Below are 17,579 nucleotides of genomic sequence, written 5' to 3'. Positions count from 1 at the left end.
ATATGGAGGGGGGAGTCTGAACACTTAATACAAGGATGGGTAACCTTTTTCAGCTCAAGGGCTGCATTCCCTTCTGGGTAAACTTCCACATGCCACTGTGGGTGGAGCAAAAGTGGGTGGAGCACTGAATGTAAATATTACCTCTATACAGTAGGCTAGCTTCTACACACATTCACACCCCATCTCTGGCCTTCATCCAGACAAGCAAGAGGCATTATCAGAGTTCAGGAAACATTCTAGCTAGGCAAAAGCCTTCAGGGTCCGAAGCAGGGTCAGTGAGGGGTGTGGCTTGGGGGAAGTTCCAAGGGCCAAACCGAGAGGCCTGAAGGCCCACATTTGGTCCCCAGGCCTGAGGTTCCCCAGGCCTGATTTCACACACTCACAGTATCAGTTAAAGCAAATTAGGCACTACTACTGAGGAACTTCAGGAAAATTAAATGGAGGCTGAATGAAGTATTAGTTCCCCTCTATTCAGCACTGGTTAGGCCTCATCTTGAGTACTGCGTCCAGTTCTGTTCTCCACACTTCAAGAAGGATGCAAACAAACTGGAACAGGGTCACAGGAGGGCAACAAGGATGATCAGGGGACTGGAAACCAAGCCCAATGAGGAGAGACTGAAAGAACTGGGCATGTTTAGCCTGGAAAAGAGAAGACTGAAGGGAGATATGATAGCACTCTTCAAGTACATGAAAGGTTGTCACACAGAGGAGGGCCGGGATCTCTTCTCGATCGTCCCAGAGTGCAAGACATGGAATAATGGGCTCTAGTTGCAGGAAGCCAGATTTTGACTGAACATCAGGAAAAACTTCCTGTTAGAGCCATACAACAATGGAACCAATTACCTAGAAAGGTAGTGGGCTCTCCGACACTGGAGACATTCAAGAGGCAGCTGGACAGCCGTCTGTCGAGATTGCTTTGATTTGGATTCCTGCATTGAGCAGGGGGTTGGACTTGATGGCCTTATAGGCCCCTTTCAACTCTACTATTCTATGATTCTATGATAAGTGGATACACAGATATCTTTGGCCTGTTCTATGCCATTTTTGAGAGCCAGTGTGGTGTCATGGTTAAGGTGTTGGACTACGATCTGGGAGACCAGGGTTCGAATCCCCACACAGCCATGAAGCTCACTGGGTGACCTTGGGCCAGTCACTACCTCTCAGCCTCAGAGGGAGGCAATCATAAACCCCCTCTGAATACTGCTTACCATGAAAACCCCATTCATAGGGTCGCCATAAGTCGGAAACGACTTGAAGGCAGTCCACAGGCGGGCATGTCATTTTTGCTTAGGCACATAAAAGCCTCCCTGTAAGAACAAAGAACATCTAAGAACATAAGAAGAGCCCTGCTGGATCAGACCAAAGGCCAATCTAGTCCAGGATCCTGCTCTCACAGCAGCCAGCCAAGTGCCTATGGGAAGTCCACAAGCAGGAAGTGAGCGTAACAGCACTCACCCCACTTGTGATTCCCAACAACTGGCAGTCGGAGGCCTGGCTCTGATAGCGGAGGTAGAACACAGCCATCTTGTCTAGCAGCCACAGAGAGTTCCTAACCCAAACCACAGTCTGAGGTACCAAGTTTCTTGCAGGGAGTTGCAAGAAATTGCCTTACACAGGATCAAAACACTTATCCATCTAGATAAGAAATTCTGTCTACACTGACTCACAGTGACTCTCTGGAGTTTTAGAATGGAGTCTTTTCCAACCCTACACAGAGCTGAACTGTGAAACTGCCATTTCCAGCCCAACGTGGCACAGTCCATGGTCCTACCACAGGACTCCACCACCTCATAATTCCATCTCTTTTGGCTGTATGCATACTTAGCCATTCTTGGCCAAATCAAACTGCTTTATTAGATTTATTAACCTCAAGTCCACACCCTTTATTGCACTACTGACAGCAGCTACAAGCTGAACCCAACCAACAAAACAAAGCTTAGGTCTGTTGGGAAAGCCACCTGTTATTTTATTTTTAAAAAAAACATAAGAAGTCATTAGCTACCGTATTTGTTTGCTGAGAAATGGTTAATATCCCTTCTGTCATCAGGATACTTATGGGAGTCAAGCAGAACCACATGTCCTCCTGGTCAAGCACTCAAAAAGGTGGCAGTCAAGCAAATAACCCTTTTTCCCCGGGAGCAAACAGCTAAAGAAAAGGGTGGGGAGCAATTAATCTTGGGCTCTGATGATCTGGACAATATCCCTCAAGTCTACCGCAAAGCAAGCCTCCCAACATCTGTGGACATTTAACCTGCTAAATTAGGAACGCAAACAGAAAATGCTAATTTCTTCTGTGAAATGGAGGGGAAAGCTGCTCTGAATAGTGGAAAGTGACACCGTTTATTTAGAGAAGTGGAGCTCAGAATGGTCTCGGCAGCCACAGGCCACTGGGATGGGCCACACGTAGTATGGAAAAGTTGCTACAGTTTTAGCACCTTGTGCAGGACCAGAATTTAGGAGAAGTGCATAAACTGAGAAGGCAGAGGGAGACAACAGTCCTCACCTCAGACCTTATTGCCATCTACCATGAAGCAAGGTGAGGCAGCCACCTCAGATGGCAGATTTTGGGTACCACTGAGTTTCTGACATCTCTTGAAGACACACCTGTTTAGACAAGCATTACCCTGACCTCCTGTTTTAATTGCTGTTTCCAATGTTGTGCTGTTTTAACTGGCTTTTTTTTTGCACATTTTAATAGCATTTGTTTATTTTAATGCTCTGATGGAACTATTTTATTGCATACTTTAATTATGTGTTTATACACACATACTACATCCCATTTCTTGCCTCCATGCTCCCTCGGCTTCTGTAATTCCACATCCCTTGCAAGCACACCTGTTAAGGTAGAATATGCCAATGCACTGCCCATGGGCACACCTTCAGATGCCTTCCTTGGCGCTCACAGAATCCCCCTCCCCCCTGCTGAAATGCAGTTTGAATGCTAGCATAGTCAATGCAATGGGCTGTGGTATCCATGATAGTCTCTCTGGTCTGCAGATGTGCTCATGGGCCCCATAAAGTGTGTGGTTGGCAACACCTGGGTTAAGCATTGGATGCGCCCACTTCTCTCCACCACCTGTAACCAAATCCATTCTTCACTCTCTTGACATTTGCAATACAGTGAACCTGGCTGTTGCACACCTGTAGAGTGTTGGTAGTAATGTGGTAAATGGGGGCACTGTTCAGTGGTCAAGCACATGTTTTGCATGCAGAAGGTCCCAGGTTCAATTCCCGGCACCTCCCATTTTGTTAAAAAAAAGGCTCATGTAGCAAGTGACGGAGAAGACTGCCAGTCAGTGCAAACAATATGGGGTTGGGTTAACAAATATTCTGCCCTGGAATAAGGCAGTTTCCTCTGTTCCTTAAGAGCTTGAACCAGGAAGCGCCTGTGTTATATCTTAGTTCTGTTAGAAGAAAATGCCACCGATGCCCTTAATTTAGTTTTGTAAATAACATTGCCAAGAGGCTACTAGCCTGTGTTTCCATGTTGGATTGCAGAGCAAGGGATGCCTGTATCTCCACAGTCAGCAAGGAAGTATACTACTGTTTGCAGGCTAGTAAAAAAAAAAGGTTACCTTTTGCCAAGCAGACTGCTGGAAGACTGTTCCACTCCCCCTCCACCAGCCTACTGCAATGCCACACTGGGTGTGTGTGGGGGGAGAAAGATACTTTGCTTCATCCGCACCTAGCATGGAAACCGAGAAGGCTGGCAGAGGAGGGATGGAGCAATCCACCACTTCCCTCCAGCAATTTGCTCACTTATCTCCAGGGATTATAGGAGGGCCACCTGTGGGGAGCAGGCAAGTTGTGATGTACAAGGCTGCCTTAAGCAAGCTACAGGCTCTCCCCCTCACCCCATCTACATCAGGGCAACAGCAATGTTGGTCTACAGGGTTGTCAAGAGGATGCCTGTTAAGTTTATTCATCTATAAAGTTGGCGCAGAGTGGTAAGCGGCGGTAACGCAGCCGAAGCTCTGCTCACGCCGGGAGTTCGATTCCAACAGAAGGAGGAAGTCAAATCTCCGGTAAAAGGGGTCGAGGTCCAGTCAGCCTTCCATCCACCCGTGGTCGGTAAAACGAGTACCCGGCATACGCTGGGGGTAAAGAAAGGCCGGGGACGGAACTAGCAATCCTACCCCATATATACGGTCTGCCTAGTAAACGTCGCAAGACGTCACCCTAAGAGTCGGAAACGACTCGCACTATAAGTGCGGGGACACCTTTACCTTTTTTAAAGTTTATATCCCACTTCATAACCCCATGAAGCTCTTGAAGCAGCTTACAAAAGATCTTCACAGAACAGGGTATTTAATTATTAAAATACTGATGTGTCCACTCATAAAATATCAAGGCAGTGTACACCAATGTATATTGGCACAATGGTCTGAATGAACGCACATGACCACCTTGCTGAAGCCATGCATTGGCGACCTCAAGAATGGATCACTAAATTGAGCTCTATGTGAGGCTGCCCTTGGGCCTAGTCAAGAAACTCCAGCTGGGGCAAAATGCAGTGGCTAGACTGCTGATGGGGGTAGCTGGCCACAGCATGCGACACCTCCGCTACAACATCTGCACTGGCTACCCATATGCTACCAGACAAGATTTCAGTGTGTCCTGAACAACCAGGGTCCAGCATACCTTAAGGACCACCTGAGCCCTTCTGTCCCAGCTCAATCACTGAGATAGTTCAGAGAAGCACTACTGTATTACAGAGGCCAACTGGTCTCAACCAGAAATTGGGCATTTAGTGTCGCCAGTCCCAGGGAACACTCTGCAGGCACCCTCACTTTTGAATTTCAGGTGTCTCCTGAAGACTTTTTTGTGCTGACAGGCCTATGCAACATGTTTAAAATGTTTCTTTGAGTACCCAATCATTTTAATGATTGTTATGTATTTTTTTTTTATTCTTTTGTGTTGCCATACTCCATCCTGATGTTTTGCGAGAGGGTGGTATATAAGAATGTTTATAAATAAATAAATAAGTTTGGTTCTGGTCAGTGCATGGGTGGGTGACCCACTGGGAACCACATGTACGTTACCTTGGATTCAATGATGAGGAAAAGGGAAGATCTAAAAGATCTGGGGAGGCGTGAGCTAAGGAACTGTGACCTCATGCAGTGGGGCATAAAGCCAGCTGCAGTGAAGGCTTTAGAAAAGCTTAGGGAGCATAATGCTGGCTTGTGGGGCACTGTTTGGCGGGGGGGGGAGTATGAGATTGTAGTTACATTTACTCTTTCCTTGTAAACTGCTTTGAGCAACTACTTTTGTGGAGGAGAAATGTGAGGTATACCCCTTTTAAGTAAAACAAAATCACACTAAAATTTAGTACATTCGTTGAACATTATTTGTTTTCTTACCCACCCTTCACAAGGTCCCAGTGAATGTTACCGCAATTTAAAATACAATATTAAAATCAATTAAAAACTAATGCAATCAGAAGAATAGGGTGGATCCTAAAATACGTGTGGCAAAGGCCAGGTGACTCTTCAGCATGCCATGGAAACTGCATAATACATGTCAGTTGCACTTCTGTGGGGAGGGAATTCCATAACTTAGGGGCTGTCACAGAAAGAGCCCTCTCCCAGGCTGCTGCTCCCTGAACTTTTCAGAGTAGTGGAACTATCAAGAGGACCCACCTCTGTTGATCTTAACACTCAGGAGGCTCTGTAGTAAAAGAGTCAGCGTTTCAAGTACAGTATTTGAGGCCTAAGTCATCTGACACGACGGACTATCTTAGACAATACACCCTATACACTAAATATCTGAGCATGCAGCTTCCCATTCAAATCCAAATAACATGCCCAATAGTAAAGCTAGCGATTACAGACAGGTGCAGAGTATAGGCATAACTGTGAACTATGATATGGAGTACCACTGTAAGTTGCACGCTTTCGGTTATTATTTTTCAAAAACGACAAGTGTTCTCAGAATCCATTGTTAGACCTCAGGCCTACACAAGGCACCCTGCTCCTTAAACTAAAATGCAAGCTCAGCAGAAAGTGAAAGATGCTTGGATGTGCTATTATAATCCCTATTTTTATTATTTTACACTTCACAACCCATTTCTTTAAAGGGGCATGGGCGGAGCTAGGAAAGGTAATGCTGAATTAGTATGCTTAAAGGGGGAACAATGGGTCAAACCCAGTAATATAACATAAACACCCATAACAGACCAATCCCAAATGTCCACCTTGAATCTAGGCCCTAGTCCAGGTGTGGGGAGCCTTCGGCCTGCCAGCCCCAGCCAGTATGGCCAACAACCAGGGATGACAGGAATTGTATGTAGTTCAGCAACATCTGGAGGACCAAAGGTTACCCACACCTACCCTAGACAGGCCTCTGTTCCTGACAGCAGCCAACCAACAGCCTCAAGACAACCCATAAATGAAGCATCAAGGCAACAGTCCTTTCCCATTGTGCACCACCAGCTTCTCCCATTCAGAGGTAGACTACTTCTGAATACAGAGGCTCCATTTAGCCACAGTGGCTAACTGGCCATTGATAGACCTAACCCCACCCCCAACGAATTTCCCCAATACGTGAAGAAGAAGACTCGACCTCCTCCCCCTTTATGGCAATTAATCTGCTAAGGGTTTCCTTATATCCCTCTGGCCACAATCCCAACGATTCAAACATTACATCCTCCTAGGCTCTGTAACAGTACGCTGTGCTCTCCAAACCTGCATGATGTAAAACCCTATAGGGGCACTGCTCAGACAAACACATGCATAGAAAGGGAAGTGCACGGAGACATGATTTAGATGACTAGGATCGAATCGTAAAGGCTCCTCCTTCGAGCACCTCATAATCACCATCATCATTATTATTTCCCTTCCCCAGCAAAGACTCACCCAGGCGAATCCCATAAGCAGCAGCTACCGCTGCCCGGAACTGATCCATGTTGGTGTTCCGTTTAGAGTCCGGCTCCCACATCACCTGCGATTCCATGATCTCCAGCTCCCCAGACATGGCGAGGTTGGGCACACCTAGGCAACAGCTGCTACAACGAACCGGCTTGATATTCTGCAGCTCCGTCGCCTCGAGAATGACTGCGGGGCTCCGCCTCCTGGAAGCGGCTTTTCAAGGACACTTTACCGTCCACTCCCCATGTAAGCTTCCGCCACGACGGACAGAAGAAGAAGAGGAGGAGGAAGAGGAAAGAGTACACCGAGCTAAGCCTATATTTTTTGTATGTAAATAAGGGCGGGGTAGAGAATTTGGGAGTAGCAATAACTGGTTAAAAGGTTTGTGTACACTATACACATAAAACTGGATCTGTGTGACTATATGACAAAATTTGTATTGTGATAAACATACACATATGTGCATCTATATAGATGCGTGTGCATACAGATACGTGTTTACACACACACACATATATATACACGTGTGTGTATGTGTGTATATATGCTCATCTCTCTATAGACAGATACATAGTACAGAGAGGGAAATAGAGAGAAATGCAAAACATTTTGGCTTCTGCCTTATTCAGCTACTCAACTGTTATTCAAAGGGTACTATAGCCAAGATGGCAGTAAATATAAATATCATACACACACACAAATACATTCATAAGACATACAAACTGAGTTGGGAGTAATATAAAAAAAGGTAAGTGAGTTATTATTTAGGCCAGCTCTTCTACACTGCATATTTATATTGGCTTCTGACTAGTTTAATTAATCAGGGTTTCTTGGCGTGGCTAGGATGCTGAAAGGGCATTGATGCAGGTAGCTGCCATACCGTGAAGCAAAACAGGTCTGGGTCAGGGCAGTATCTGGATGAGAGACCACTTGGGAACCCCTTGAAAGATGGAATACAAATACAGAAAATCCTGTGGAAAACAAGATCCTGGACTAGATTAATGTTTGGACCGATCCAGCAGGGCTCTTCTGAGGTTCATTAAAACACCACCTAAGGCAAATTGCCATCCCAATTCCTATACCCCCTTTCCAAAAACTCAGAAAGTATCCATTTATTGAGGAAGTTAATCAGGAGTGACATAGGAATAACTACTCCCAAGGAAAAACAACAAATGCTGCTGTTTTTGCTACAACAGACTAACGCTATTACCTCTCTGGAAATGAACTTGTAAGTGTTGCTTTAGAGATTTCTAGCCATCCCTTTTCCCTTGCAGTTCCTGCAGTGTCCTGGGAAGAAGGAATAACTATTAAATCAGTTTTAAGTCTGACCTGCAGATGTGCCCTCATGCTGGATTGATGCCAATGTAAAGGTGAAGCAATATTAAGAAAGAGTGTGCCTCTGTAGCTGCCACATCTCCTGAAGCCCTTGTCCCTTGATCACTGGAAGCTGAGTTTAGGAGCTCAGGGGTGGCATCTACTGGAGGAGGTGCCAGGTTATTTTAATGTATCTCAAGCCTCTCCTTTTTGCTGATCTCTCTTCCTTGCATTTTCAAAATTGATTGGGCCTTTATTGGTGCCCACCACTCAGTCACTCAGCTTGGGGGCGAGGAGTGAAATTGTGGCAAACTGAAAGACTTGAGAATGGGGAGAGAAAAGTGGGGAATGGGCCCTGTGAAAAAACAGCTTATGCCTGGTTTCTGGCTCCTTCCCCTAAGATTTAATTCCTTCTCCTGAAAACTCTGAGAAAGATACTAAAACCCTGGAATTTCAGGTTAAAACTGAGACCTGGTGACCTAGCCCCTAAGTATGTGCAGAGAGTGTCATTCCTACACCACAAATATGTGTCTTCTCACACACGTTTAAGTGGTTGGAGTGGGATGAATTTAAAGGCAGGGAATGCATTTTCCAGGATGATTTGACAACTTGTGGCCCATACCATTACCAATTCCCACTACTTCCCAGGGCACTCATCTACCATAGAATAATGGTCTGAAAACCCATCCTCTCTAGGAAGCAATTTTATGTGTTACTAGCACCTAAACTATAAATGGAATTTTAGTCAATTACTTGCCAGGAATATGGAGTGAAACTGCAGTGAAGAACCGTTCCCAACTTAGCATACATGTGTGTAGAATGACAGTAAACACATGCACAGGGACCACAAGATGGACTCAGATTTTTACCCCACCCCAATTCTGACATCTGGCTAGAGGATATATTCTGGTTGGCCCAGTAAATGTTTGGCAAAGTAACAAGCCCATCTGAGAAGCAGGCCAATATCTTTACCTGTTCTTTGAAATATCAGGTCTTTTCTTCCTTAATTAGTGAACCAATACTACAAAAAAGTGATAATCTGGTTAATTTTTGTTATTACGTTTCATTCATTTGGTTATTAAGCAGCCTGTATTCTTGAACCGCTGCTGGTTGTGATTCTTTTAGCTCAGCTCTTAGACTCTTAACAGTTCATTCATTTGGTAAGAAGGGCGGATTAATCCCCTGTTCTAGCACACCACAATCAGATTAAGCAGCTATTGGCTGACACTTGACTGGTTCCACATCAGCCCAGCGCCTGGAGCATGCAATATCTACTGAGCAATGGAGGAGCTGACACAAGACCTGGCCAATTGCCTGAGATGTAGAAGAAACTCACTCTGGGAAGACCAATGACGTGGAGAGCAGAAAGGAGGTGTGACCAATCAGACAGGCAAACTTGGTGGTCATGCGGAGGATGGCAGGCACAGATATTTATTTTGGTTTCCACACAGGAGGATGTGAAATGGCATATCTGAGCACCTAGTAAGGTGTTTGCAATCAGCTGCCGATTGCAAAACAACCCAACCCACTGAAGACGGGTGGGGAGCAACAGACTTTTATTTCAACACAGCCATGCAGATGGATGGATGTAAAAGGAGCATCTTAGGCTAACAGGCTATTAGCAGTCGGTTTGTCAGCAGCCAGCTACTGACTGCAAGTACAACCAGCTGAAGCCAAATATAGCAACAGAAAAATCAATGGGTTTTTTCCGGACCAAAAGTAGCCCATCTTTCAAAATAGGCCAACAGCTAATGAAAATAAACAACAGCTGAATCTGGTTTACTGAGAGATATTCTTAAAATGACCCAGGTTGTGTCTGGCAAAGGTTGTATAGTGATTAGAGGTTTAGGCTAAGACTAAAGAAACATGGGTTCAAATCCTGACTCAGCCATAAAACTCACTTGATGGTCTTGGGACAGTCATTATCTTTCATCCCAACCTAACTCACAAGGTTATTAGCAAGAACAAGATGGGATGGGGGGAGAACAATGTATGCTGCCTTGAGCACCTTAGCCACAGGGAAGGATTAAAATATGTCTTAGATCAGAGATAAGGAACCTCTGCCCCTCCAGATGTTATTGGACTCTTAACTTGCATCAGCCCCAGCCTGCATGGACAATGGTCACAAATGATGGGAGCTGTATTTCAACAACTGGAGAGCCAGAGGTCCCCATCCCTGTCTTAAATAATTAAGCGTCTTGGTATTTTATTATCCAATCCTATATGTGCCTACACAGAAGTATGTCTCATTGAGTTAAATAGGAAAGTGAGTATAAGACTGCAGCCTCAGTTTTCATGCATTCCAGTTATTTATTACTTGCTTTTCAGGGCCAAGCCCTCACAATAGCATCATGCGGAGATAAGTAAGAACAATAGAATATCAGGCAAAATATGAAACATTGAGCGGATACAGATAAATAGTCACATGAGAGAAATGACAGTAGTCAACAATATGTTTTTAAGGCTCTCTTGAATGCCAGAACTGAAGGGACCAAGCAAATATTAACTGCTGGTCTCTTGCCACACTGTGTCTCCTACTGCAGAGGTTCCCAAACAGTGGTCCCTAGACCACTGAAAGTCTACAAGCTTCATTCAGGTGGCCCACGGCATATTTGTGAAGAATGCTTACAATTTGAATTCTATAGAATTCTATGGAATTCAAATTGTAATGCAATGAGATACAAGAACTGAAAGAAGCAATAAAATACAATTAAAAATCATCTAGCACAGTACATTACTGATTGCTACAACAGGCAGAAAAAACATTAAGGGGTCCACCAAGACCCTCAGCAATTTAAAGGGTACATGGCAGGAAGGATGGTAACTGCTGTTCTACAAGATTTAACCCTACTCCCAATTACTTCTACAAGGCATTATTTTATTAAAGATGAACTTGAATCCTATTTCATTTTTATATCTCATCTTTCTTCCAGGGAGCTCAAGGCAGTATATGTGATTCTCTTCCCAGTGACTGTCTGAAGGTGATGGGCTGAGTAGGGATTCGAACCTGGGTCTCCCAGCCCTAAACAAATATGCTTCAAACTTCCTGCCTTCCAAGATAGACTTTCCACATTTTGACTGCTGAAGAACCACTCTGCATCCATGTCTCTAAGTATTTATTTAATTCTATTTATAAATCACTGCACAAAGTGATTTCACAAGAAAAATATCAGCAATAAAAACAATTACACTGTTTCATATATAAACACAATTATAACAACAAAAATCCACTTTCATATGTAAAAGCAATTATTAAAGGTGCACAGAAGATTTATTGAACCAATAAAACATTGAAGACAACAACACATTTTAGGCTATACAGTAGGGCCCCACTCATACGGCAGGTTACGTTCCGGACCCCCGCTGAAAAGCGAAAACCGCTGAAAAGCGGAACTCATTGAATAGAATGGTACGCGATGCCCCAAAAACCCCATAAAAGCAGAACAAGCGCCGTATGAGTGGGGCTTTAGTCTAATTGCATCTAATTGAGACCGCAGCATTAGCGAGGTGCTGTAAAGCAAAGCGCCATAGAGCGAGGCCCTACTGTAAAGCCCTTCTTCACAGGAATATCTGAAGAGGAAATAATAAAACCCCTATTACATCTTTGGGGAGAACTAACCATATACACATTTTGAAAACATAAATGTGTTGCAGTCTTATACTCACTGATCTGGGAATATGCCATTATTCCCAGATATGAATAAGGATAGCATTATACTTGGGAAGGGCCATAGCTCAGTGGTGGAGCATCTGCTTTGTATACAGAAGATCACAAGTTTAATTCCCAGCATCTTCTGGTAGCACTGCAAAAGACTCCAGTCTGGAAAGCTGCTGCCAGCCAGTGTAGACTACTGAGCTAGACAAACCAAGGGTCTGACTTAGTATATGGCAGCTTTCTATGTTCTATCAATGATTATGTTCAATCATCTGGAAATAAATATCATTGAAATCAATGGGGCTGAGTAGGCATGCACAGGGTTGTGCTGTTAGGATGCACTCCTATATCCAGTTACCTGGCAGCAGGCCCCACTGAAGCCAATAGGGCTTACTTTTGAGGAGACATGCACAGTTAGGCTGAAATCCTGTACCCAATGCTCTAGGGCTAAGCTCATTGACCCCCTCTAGGATTCACACCTTAACGTGGTGAGGGGGTTTGAGAGTGTCGAAGAAGCTGAGAGGCTAGATTCCTAACAGGGGCAACAAAGGCAGAATGGTCAAAGCTGAGACACCAGACTAAGATGCATCCAAACTCAGAGGAAGGGAATGGTAAACCACCTCTGAATACCTCTTACCATGAAAACCCTATGAACAGAGTATCCAAAATGCAACATGAGATAGTGCTGGAAGATGAGGCCCCCGGGTCAGAAGGCACTCACCGAGCTACTGGGGAAGAACAAGGACAAGTAAGAGTAGCACTGTGGCTAATGACGCAGCTGGGTCAAAGCCAAAAGGAAGCCCACAGGCTGATGCACACAGATGTGAAAGGAGAGTCGGGAGTTGTACGACATACACAATAGGAACATAGGATGTGAGAAGCGTGAACCAGAGAAAGTTAGAAATTATTCACTAATATGCAAAAAAACTTGCGGTTTAAGAATGTACCTATAGCCCACAGATATTTCTACCAAACTTTAAAAAGCAGGGAAATTGGGCAGCTATAGTGAATGCACCAGGGGAGCAGGACACCTGAACTCCTCTCTGAGATATTGTACTGCCCTACAAAGTTGTCAAAATGCAAACACAATTTGGGTTGGTCTTTCACAGTCCAATCCACTTGCTGTGTAGCTTGGAAGAATTTGGTAACGTGCCTCTGAGTATATGGTGAGTGGTGGCAACACCTGCCATCTCCAAAGATGGAGAATTATATTTTTGTATGTTTGTTGGTGTTCTTCTTACTTTGCTTCTTTCCTGTGTTACTAATGTTTCTACAGAGAATCTAAACTAGAAAATTTTATTTCCCTCATTATTCATCCTAGAAATCTGTGTCAAATTTATTTTTATTATTTCAAAGCCTTTTTATTGGTCAATGTCATATGATGGTGAAGATAGCCTTTTTTGTTTCAAACTGGAGGTTATGGTCTATTTCTATTTTGGGTGCATTAACAGTTGGACCTGAAACTGCAGTTTAATGTAAAATCAGACTGATTACAATATGCTGCTACTTTAGCAATGACTCTAGTTGTTGGAAAAAAGAGGATGCATGTTTTCAGCCTGCTATGTTTAAACCACTTTATTTAAGGCAAGGTGTTCACGATCAATTAAAAACATAGAGCACACCTAGAATTTTGCTAGAATATATTTCACCTCCCACTGTTTTATCTTGTGCAAATTGAGACACTCCTGAGGTCCACTGGAGACTATTTTGCAGACGTCAGTGCCATTATTCCACAATTATGTTTGGAGATTTTTTAGTATAAATTTGGCAAAGTGTTGCTGTACTTCACATATTCATAGAAACAAAAGCAAAAGAAAATGATTTCCTATAGAAAACTTCACTAAAATTGCAAAGTAAATCAGACATATTTAAAGTGACCATCTGAACTATATATCAACTGTCTTAATAATGTTGCTTCCTCCCGGCTAAAACAAGATCAGCACAGGACATATCTTCTTTCTATTATTTGGGCTGATTACAGGTGTTGCCACCACTCACCATATGCTCAGAGGCACATGTTACCAAATTCTTCCAAGCTACACAGCAAGTGGATTGGACTGTGAAAGACCAACCCAAATTGTGTTTGCATTTTGACAACTTTGTAGGGCAGTACAATATCTCAGACAGGAGTTCAGGTCTCCTGCTCCCCTGGTGCATTCACTATAGCTGCCCAATTTCCCTGCTTTTTAAAGTTTGGTAGAAATATCTGTGGGCTATTGGTACATTCTTAAACAGCAAGGTTTTTTGCCTATTAGTGAATTTCCCTGCTTTTTAATCCGGGAGGTAAGAAATGGGATCCTGTGCAAGTTTGCTGAGAATGGATTGATCATTTGCATGCTTATTGAGTTAAGTGGGATTTACACACACACACCAGGCAATCATGTTTAGGATAGGTGAAACTGAGCACAAGGGATGGGGAAGGGAGGAGGGGGAGGAGGGAGGGGTGGAAAGGCAGAGGGGAGGACTGGGATGGGAGCAGGCAGGAGGGGGAGGGGAGAAGGACAGATGTGGTTGTTTGCATGTTTATTGAGTTCAGTGGGATTTACTCCCATGCAATCATGCTTAGGATAGGTAAAACTGACTGGGGGGGAGGGACGGAGGGCTGGAGTGGGCAGGGAAGGCGGAAGAAGGAAGAGGGGAGGAAAAAGGGAGAGGAAAGGGGAAGGAGGGAAAAGGCAGGTCTGATCATTTGTATGATTATTGAGTTGAATCGGATATACTCCTATGCAATCATGATTAGGATAGGTAAAACTGACAATTCTACCTTGTGGTTTTTCCCATTACAGTGTTGCAAGAACACTGGCACTTGGCTGACTTTCTCTTCTCCTAAAGATACAGGATCAGTCTCAGGCCCTGCACCTGGCAACCCTACCTCCCACCCAAATTTAAAACAAAGCTGTCCCTGGCCACATCCACACCAGGCCTCTATTACACTTTGGACAATCATTAGTTATTTATCTATTTATTTAGTGTATTTATATATTGCCCCATAGCCGAAGCTCTCTGGGCGGTTTACAATAACTAAAAACATTAAAAACAAATATACAAATTTAAAAACACATCTTTTAAAAACAATTTAAAAGAATTTATCATGGCTTCTCTCAAAGCCATGGCTCAAAGCCAATCATGGCTTCTCTCAAAGAATGCTGGGAAGTGTAGTTAGTGAAGGGTGCTGAGAGTTGCTAGGAGATGCCCTGTTTCTCTCACAGACCTTTAGTCAGCGTGGCTGACTGTTAAACCATTCTCTCTGGGGCAGAGCTTGGAAAAGTTACTTTTTAAAACTACAACACCCATCAGTCCCAGCCAGCATGGCCACTGGATTGGGCTGATGGGAGTTGTAGTTCAAAAAAGTAACTTTTCCAAGCTCTGCTCTGGGGAATAGGAGTCTCCTCTCAGCACCCTTCACAAACTACACTTCCCAGGATTCTTTGAGGGAAGCCATGACTGTCTCAAGTGAAATCAAGTCTGGTGTGGGTGTGGCCCTCTGATTAGCCAAGCCCAGCAGCTGTGAGGCTTTTAGAACACTGACAGTTGGTCCTTACTGAGAATGCCCCGCGTTATAATAGGCTTCCAGCCAAAATTGGTATCCTTCAGCATTTGCAATGATTTAGCATCTTTCTGGTAGCTTGGAAGATAGGTCAAAGAACAGTCAATGTGTACAGTTAGCCTAGCTCATAGCTCAACCTGGCACGCACCTTATCTGAGGAGCCCACGAGCTAGCATTGCCAGGGAATGGTCTGACTGTCTGATGTACTGCCAGGAAAAGTAGCTTCAAGATGTTAAGATGTCCGGCGTGTTAGTAGTGCCAATTAGCGCAATATCTTATCCCTTTGATTTTGCAAAAATAAGATAATAAAATGCTATGATGCTTCAAAGACATTAGCAATAAATCAGTGTCATTGCAATGCTTGTAAACAGGTATGCTATATAATCACCTTTGATGCCCAGTCTGGTTGTTCAGACTGGCCAACGCTCTGTGTAAGACCTTGCAGTCTGATCCATTGGGTACACCTGTGTGCTGTAAGTTACTCAATAAACTCTCCTTGTAAGCAAACCTGAATCTGCCTTATCGTTTCCTTGGTATCTCTGAAACCTGAAAGCCCACGGCTGGGGCAATACAAATATAAAGATCAAATAAGGAGCAGATTTGAGGCTTTAAACTTAGTTGACAGTGAACCAGAAGAACTATGGAGTGAAGTCAGAGATACTATCAGGGAAGAATGCAAAAAGACAATACCTCTAGTTAAAAAGAGAGAAAGACCTCAATGGAGGACTGAAGAAACTCTTAGAGAGTTAAAAAAAAGAGAGTTAAGAGAGGTTAAAGAGAGAAGGAAAGCAATAACAAAAGGAGATAGAAACACAGTTAGAACCCTAAATGCAACTATACAGTGACTAGTATATAGGGACAAAGAGAACTATTACAGTAGTTATTGTATAGAAATAAAAGAGGACAACAAAAAGGGTAGAACAAGAGCCCTATTCCAAAAGATTAGAGAAATTAAAAGGAAATTTAAACCAAGAGTAGGGATGTTGAATAATCAACAGGGGAACACACTGACTGACCAATAAAATAAAAGGAAGATGAAAGCAATATACTGAAGAACTCTATAAAAGAGATGCAAGGATGACAGATTCATTCATGAAGGAACAGTATGATAAAGAACCAGACATTGTAGAATGTGAGGTGAAAGCTGCTCTTAAAATACTTGAAAGAAACAAATCACCGGGAACAGATGGCATACCAATAGAGTTGCTACAAGTTACTGAGATTGAATATGTCCAAATTTTGACAAAAAAATTGTCAACAAATATGTAAAACTAAACAATGGCCCAAAGACTGGAAACATTCAATATACATCCCAATTCCAAAGAAAGGGGATCCCAGGGAATGCAGTAATTATCGAACTATTGCCTTAATATCCCATGCAAGTAAAGTAATGCTCAAGATTCTACAACAAAGGCTCTTATCATATATGGAGTGAGAAATGCCAGATGTCCAAGCTGGATTTAGAAAGGGAAGAGGTACCAGAGATCATATCTCAAACATACGTTAGATAATGGAACAGACCAAGGAATTTCAGAAGAAAATCACCCTGTGCTTTATAGATTATAGCAAAGATCATGAAAAACTATGGAAAGTATTAAAAGAAATGGGGGTGCCACAGCATCTGATTGTCCTGATGCGTAAGCTATACTCTGGACAAGAGGCTACTGTAAAGACAGAATATGAAGAAACCGATTGGTTCCCAATTGAAAAGGGTGTGAGACGGGAGTATTTTATCACCCTATTTCTTTAATCTATACGCAGAACATATCATATAAAAAGCGGGATTGGACCAAGATGAAGGAGGTGTGAAAACTGGAGCGAGAAATATCAATAATTTCAGATATGCAGATAATACCATAGTGCTAGCAGAAACCAGTAATGATTTGAAATGAATACTGATGAAAGTTAGAAGAAAGCACAAAAGCAGGACTACAGCTGAATGTCAAGAAGACTAAAGTAATGACAACAGAAGATTTATGTAACTTTAAAGTTGACAAGGACATTGAACTTGTCAAGGATTATCAAAACCTTGGCAAAGTGATTAACCAAAATAGTCAAGAAATCAGAAGAAGGCTAGGACTGGGGTGGGCAGCTATGAGAGAACTAGAAAAGGTCCTAAAATGCAAAGATGTCTCACTGAACACTATAATCAGGATCATTCAGACCATGGTATTCCCGATCTCTGTGTATTCATGTG

At 43.3% G+C, this 17,579-nt stretch overlaps 1 protein-coding gene across 4 annotated transcripts in view; it reads right to left on the bottom strand.

The window, feature by feature from the left end:
* Window positions 1-17,579, bottom strand: part of AACS (acetoacetyl-CoA synthetase) — an 83,097-nt gene that overhangs the window by 64,632 nt on the left and 886 nt on the right. Inside the window, exon 1 of one of the 4 annotated variants that reach the window (XM_061602856.1) lies at window positions 6,855-7,133. The exons of 1 other annotated variant lie outside the window; for it this stretch is intronic. In XM_061602856.1, the coding sequence (XP_061458840.1) occupies window positions 6,855-6,972 (118 nt within the window). In that variant the 5' untranslated portion in view covers window positions 6,973-7,133. Of the gene's footprint in view, window positions 1-6,683; window positions 6,787-6,854; window positions 7,134-17,579 lie in introns of those variants that run through there. 2 more of the 4 variants (XM_061602857.1, XM_061602858.1) reach the window with 2 other exon arrangements.

The sequence above is a fragment of the Rhineura floridana genome, chromosome 19 (assembly GCF_030035675.1).
Source record: "Rhineura floridana isolate rRhiFlo1 chromosome 19, rRhiFlo1.hap2, whole genome shotgun sequence".
NCBI lineage: Eukaryota > Metazoa > Chordata > Lepidosauria > Squamata > Rhineuridae > Rhineura > Rhineura floridana.
This window is presented reverse-complemented; position numbering and strand designations above follow the sequence as displayed.